The sequence below is a fragment of the Thermobia domestica genome, chromosome 10 (assembly GCF_964235325.1).
Source record: "Thermobia domestica chromosome 10, izTheDome1.hap1.1, whole genome shotgun sequence".
In the NCBI taxonomy this organism is placed as follows: domain Eukaryota; kingdom Metazoa; phylum Arthropoda; class Insecta; order Zygentoma; family Lepismatidae; genus Thermobia; species Thermobia domestica.
In genome coordinates, this window is record NC_137463.1 from 6,370,757 (window position 1) to 6,376,756 (window position 6,000).

A 6,000-nucleotide genomic window follows, 5' to 3' on the forward strand; every position below is an offset into this window, starting at 1 on the left:
AGAGTACACTTGTTTTGCTAAACGGAACCATAGATTGTAAAATGTACAGAAAAATTTGGACAAGTCTTTAATTTGCTCATTTCATGTCGAGAACAGTTCCCTGCGGGGCTTCTAATCCGCTCCTCCTCCTACTACTACTTATAGTATGGATGAATATAGTAAAACTGCACGCCTAATAACGTACTCTAAGGTAACTAAATGTAATCCAACCAAATATAACCGAAAGCAGTACAATTTGGTCCATTTTCTCGATTTTCAAATTGGTCCGGCGATACAGGAGTAATGCCTGAGTTTCTGTTAGGTTCTACCAGAACTTTCCGGCAAAAAGTGCTTCCTAGATGAAAAGCAAACTTTATGCTTTAAGTAGTCACCACTACCATGGTACTTAGTAGAAGTAATCAGAAGACACGGAAACAATATAACAACGGTATATAACTTCGCACGCATATTATAAATCTGCACACAATTGCACAAAAAAAAAAAAAAAAAAGTGTTAGACCATCATTTTCAGGATCGAACGTAGTATTACCAATGCGACCCAACATTCTTTAATATATAAGCAATATAGTGCAGATGTAGTTTTGGCATCCCACGTTTCTGAAAGATTTACATTTAAGATTCAATACTTTGCATGAAAAGATATGTCTTTAAGGAACAAATTTCTGCAGATCAAAGCATGAAATACAAACCTGTATTTTAGGTTTACAAGTGCAGGATTACTAGCCTAAAATGATTACAAGTGTTCTACGACGGATAAAGTAATGGAGTGCATATGAAAGATGGTTATTTTCCATTCGGATGCTATTTTCCACTGGCGGCATATATTTGCAGTTAAAAAATCTGCATTTTGTGTTTATAAGCGGAGCGTTACTAGTATAAAACCATCACAAATACTACTGAAACTCGTACTATTGTCAAAACAAACTTCTTTCTAATAACTCGCTTCCACGCATATCCACCATCGCTGACGCTTCTACTCCCTTCGCCTAGACACACCCGCTTCGCCCTGCTTTGACTGTCAGATAGTATACATGCTTTTTAGTGGTCACCTAGCAGATTCGTTTGTTTTTGCATTCGTTTTTATACTACACATCCGAAAGCCGTATTTATACACAAATCATAAAAGAATTGTAATTTTTCAACAATTACTTCTGGTTACCCCCTTGAATTTTATCCATACGAAGCGAGATATTTTCATGTCGCCGACTGGAAACCTTTTGGGGAACAATAAAAAGGAAATTAGTGAAAGAACTTTTAATTTTTTTTTAACAATTCTTTATAGAGGCGCGCCTAAAGTAAATTTGTACGCGCCAATGCACCCGAAAGTGCTATCGTCCATGCTACGGAATACCACGTAGCATTGTCATTCACTCGCTTCCTATGAATATTACTCGAACTTCCGTATATTTCGTTTTATAAAATGTTTGCTACGACCATCACTAAATATTTTGCGGTTAAGTGCTGTATCGCCACACCAAATTTAGGAAATTTACCTAGTTAACTGAAAAATTGTGAGGAAGAATGAGTGAAAGTCAGGTAAGGGGAATAGTAAAAGTTAAGGAAATGATTACATTCGTTGGTTGTTCTTGAAGTTGTAATTGGCACTGTACATGAAGGTGGATGGGCTATTTCGCGGAGGTACACTTTTACTATAGGGATCCATAGATTGTACTATGGATCCATATAGTAATACTGCATGCCTAAAGTAACACTCTAAATGTAATCCAATCAAATATAACCGAATGCAGTACATCTTTTAATTTTCAAATTGGTCCGGCGACACAGCAATTAATGCCTTGTTTTCTAACTTCGAGCATAAAATTGTTAACTATGTTCTAAATGCATAGGCGTGAAAATTAATTCCTTTGGAACTCTACAATATTATAATATTCAACATTCACGTTAAGCTATATGCATACCTATTACAAATCCAAACCCCCTCAGGATGTTATAAAATAAATACTCACCTCAAATTCATCAAGAAAGCCGCCTACTCCAATATATCCACGATTTTTCTTTTCATGAGGTAATTTGTCTACTGGTGGAAGATAAGGAATTGGATCACGAGGGGCAAAAAGAGCAAGTAAATTGGGTGGAAGAAACTGTGTCATTTTGAACCTGGATATTCAGAAGCAACAAATCTACTATCAAACTCGTGCTATAAACGCCAGCAATTGACGTCCGCGATCAATACTTCATCACAGACGCTTTATGCTATCTTCACCTCCTGTCAGCCATTTTTGTTTTCTGCGTGTGCGTAACCTCTTCGCTACTTCGTGCTTCAATCTTCCGCTAATAATTTACTTACGTATCGCTCAGATAATACAAATGATAACGCATGCAACTCTTCACGTCAATAATTAAAATAATAAAAAAGAACATGTATATATATCAATGTCTCAAAGTTTAATTTATAAACACCTTTTCGTATTTTTTTTTATTCAATGATATCTAAATATCCTTCCGCGTCCTACTAGGATGTAGCCAGATACAAAATGTTTCTTCACTAATTTTGTGTGCAACGTATGTAATACCTATTATTATTTGGACTCATTCCGTAAAAATTTGCGCAACGAACGCTGTTATTTGGTTTGCGAATATTGGCATAGCAGTTACGTATAGCGATGTTTTGTGTTGCTGCACGTGTAATTTTGCAAAGAATACTATGGATAGTTTATATTAGCGTTTGTACTATCAACAGGAATAAATAATAAACGAAATGAACTGGCGATGTTAATTTGATAGTCAGGTAAAAATCGCCACTAATCAAAATTTTTTCAAACTATATTTAATCAGTAATGCTATCTTTGTGTTGGATTGTATTATTGAGATTTTTCTTACTCATAATCAGAAAAATGAAATGAAATTTTTGAGTTTTAAGTCCCATGGTTATGCTGGCTAACCTAAAGGAGACGGTGATGATGAGAAATAGGGTTGCAAATACTGGAAAATAAAAACCTGTACTCCCTCAAAATTCCCTATGATATAGATCTGCCTATAGACGATTCAAGAAAGCTTGGGGGAGTTCCGCGGTGAGTGTTAAACTGTAAACATCTCTTCAAGTGAGCTGCCGGAGAGGAAGTGGTTAAAGTGGAAAATATGCATCGTTCACCATTTACACAACTTACACATAATCATGAAAACATTTACACACATTCGCAATTACTGTACACGTACTCATTTCATTTATTTTTCACTTTATCCAACATTTTCACCCCGAACATCTGGGTAACTGGCCTTCTTCTTCCCGCTGGAACTCCTACTCGATTTTGACCATTTTCACACCTCATTAAGACCTTACAATTTTTACCTGGATTTGACTAATTGTTTTTTCTATACTTCAAACCACATAACTAACAATTTATATTTAAATACATATTTATTACTATATGTAGCAGGTAATACGACTAGAAAGTCTTCCAAAAATGCAAATGGCGGCTTTCGCCATTTGTAAAATTATTTACAATGGCAATACAAATAATTCAATTTACTCACATTTTTAGCATACTTGGCTTAAAGCTGATGCTCCATTAAATAACACCGATAACGGTGAAGAAGACAAGAAAAGAGAGCTTGAAGACAAGACCATTCAAGCAAGGATGTTATAAAATAGAGGATATGCCATACAAGAAAATCGTGAAGCCATACGTCACAGCTTCGCCACACCTACTATGCCCACTCCGCGCCACTAAGATCGCGATGTTTCGAGCCAACAATCATGGAGGAAACGAGAGTAACCAATCAGACGTGCCAGCTCAGACGATGCTCGATTGCTTTTGGTTTCATTGAGATCAAATGATGAAGATACGTATGGGCAGATCCTCTATTTTATAACATCCTTGCATTCAAGACTATTTGATGAAAAAGACGTCAGCACTGACGTCATTTTTGCCTTCAATTCAATAGCTTCGTCCAAGAGACTTCGTTTCGGCCCTCTTCTAAACAATCAAATTCAAAAGCATTCAATGCCAATCAGTGCTCGGATTGAGTGCAGGAAATTACAAAACAACTCTGATGGCGTCGCAAAACAGAACGGCAGTTGTTGAATAAATATCTTTTTATTACGCTTTTCCTTAATTATCTGATGTTCAAAGTATGCTTATCTGCGCTGGATCTTGTTAGTACTTTTGTTGACAATATACACGATTGATATAGTTACAGTGCTTGCATGTCCATAACTATTCTTAAATTTTGAGGCATTGATATAGATATAAGTATTAATTTGAGAATATAATATACAAGAATATCTGGTTAGCTTAAGAAAGAAGAGTTCATCAAATAAAAATATACATATCTGACTTTTCTTGCTTTAATAAGACGTTTTGTACTCTTATTAATCTGGGATAATAAAAAAATAATTGCGTACAGATTGATATTATGCTCGCAAACTTTAGTACCCTGGAAATTATTACATGTTATCCTATTATAAAATATGCAATTATTTTATTACGTAATTCACATGTAGTATTTCAGGAGTTGTTTCTTACGGTAGGAGTTGCTTTAATGCGTGCACGTTAATTTTACGAGGACTTTTCCGGAAGATACTAATGCGCATCCACACATATGCCAAATATACGAAAGTGAAAACCCCACTAAAATCGAGAATGCTATTTAACAGTGTCAGGGTAGGAACGTAGAAAGGGGCCCACGCGAGAGTACGTTCGTCGGGAGCAGGCACATCATCGACGGAGGTTATAGTGCAAGAAACATAAGAATAAGAATAGTGCAACAAACCCTTGACATCGTATTCACTCAGTTGAATTCAACTACAGCCCTTGTAATGATTTGATACTGGTAACATTAAAACTTCTAAACATAATTATTTCCTACATTATATAGGCATGTTCCGACAGTGTAAATTATTATTCCTTCTCTCTTCTCCGCCAAACAACCCTCTTTCATATCCATTCACACATTTTAACAGTAAAATTACTATTTGTATGGCGGGTTATTCTGAGCCAGCACCACATATGGTATAAGTTTGTGAAGATAGTCTGATGCAGATATGGGCGGTAAGTTCAGTGGCTAAAAAAAAATTTACTATTATTGTTTCGTTTGGTTTCCTGCGTTTTCAGCCCTTTCTTTAAATAGTTTTCGATGCCATAGCATAAATAACATCAAAAAGTAGTCATTAATTCGTGATACAATTTTGGGAAACACTTCAATTTTTTTCTTTTTGAGTGTGATTCTGCTATCAGAACGCCATTTGATGAAACAGATTTTTAAAAAGTACCCGGATTTTATATCTAAGCAGCACTTTACTCTTTTAACTTAAGCTAACCTAACCCGAATTTAATTTAAAAGGGGCAAAATATTTAGTGAAAATTCGAAGGGGGTTGGTACAAAATGAATTGACCTGCTTTCTAAATTATCTAATATACCGGTAATCTATTAGATTCCGAATGCTTGCAGAAAGTTAGGGAAGATATGTTAATATTATAGCTATTCATGCGCAGCTCTGAACTAAATCAGTACGTAGTTTCGCTTTCATCTGTTTTCATAGTTTCAGTCACTTGTTTTGGACTGCCACCTATCAATAATTATATAAAAGATGATTCAATACCTCTATGATTATGTAAAAGTTGTTTCAAGACCATTCGAGACTCTTGTTCTTGTGTCTTGAACAATACTTCTTTGAACGTGTAAATTTGAGATATTGAGTGGTCTTGTTCAAGCTTTCTTGGATCCTGTACAAGAAGCATAAGTATGAAATATCTCTGTTAGAACCCAATCATGGGAAGGAAACGTACTATCGTGAACAAAAGAGCGCATTGGCACCTCTAATTTCCATATCCTTAGTACATTCACTAATAAGCCTAATTTATTGTATTTACAAGTAATGCTGCTTCTAGACGATCCAAGAAAGCTTGAACAAAACCATTCAATACTTCAAATTTACACGTTCAAAGAAGTATTGTTCAAGACACTTGAACAAGAGTCTCGAATGGTCTTGAAACAACTTTTACACGATCATAGAGATATTTAGTCAAGTTTTATATA

At 35.4% G+C, this 6,000-nt stretch overlaps 1 protein-coding gene across 1 annotated transcript in view; it reads right to left on the minus strand.

Moving 5' to 3' along the window:
- The window catches only part of snRNP-U1-70K (small ribonucleoprotein particle U1 subunit 70K), a 77,514-nt gene extending 75,148 nt beyond the window's left edge, over positions 1 to 2,366 (minus strand). Inside the window, exon 1 of the mRNA XM_081727647.1 lies at positions 1,968 to 2,366. Coding sequence (XP_081583773.1) covers positions 1,968 to 2,111 — 144 coding nt within the window. The 5' untranslated portion in view covers positions 2,112 to 2,366. The remainder of the gene's footprint in view (positions 1 to 1,967) is intronic.
- Positions 2,367 to 6,000: the final 3,634 nt, after the last annotated feature.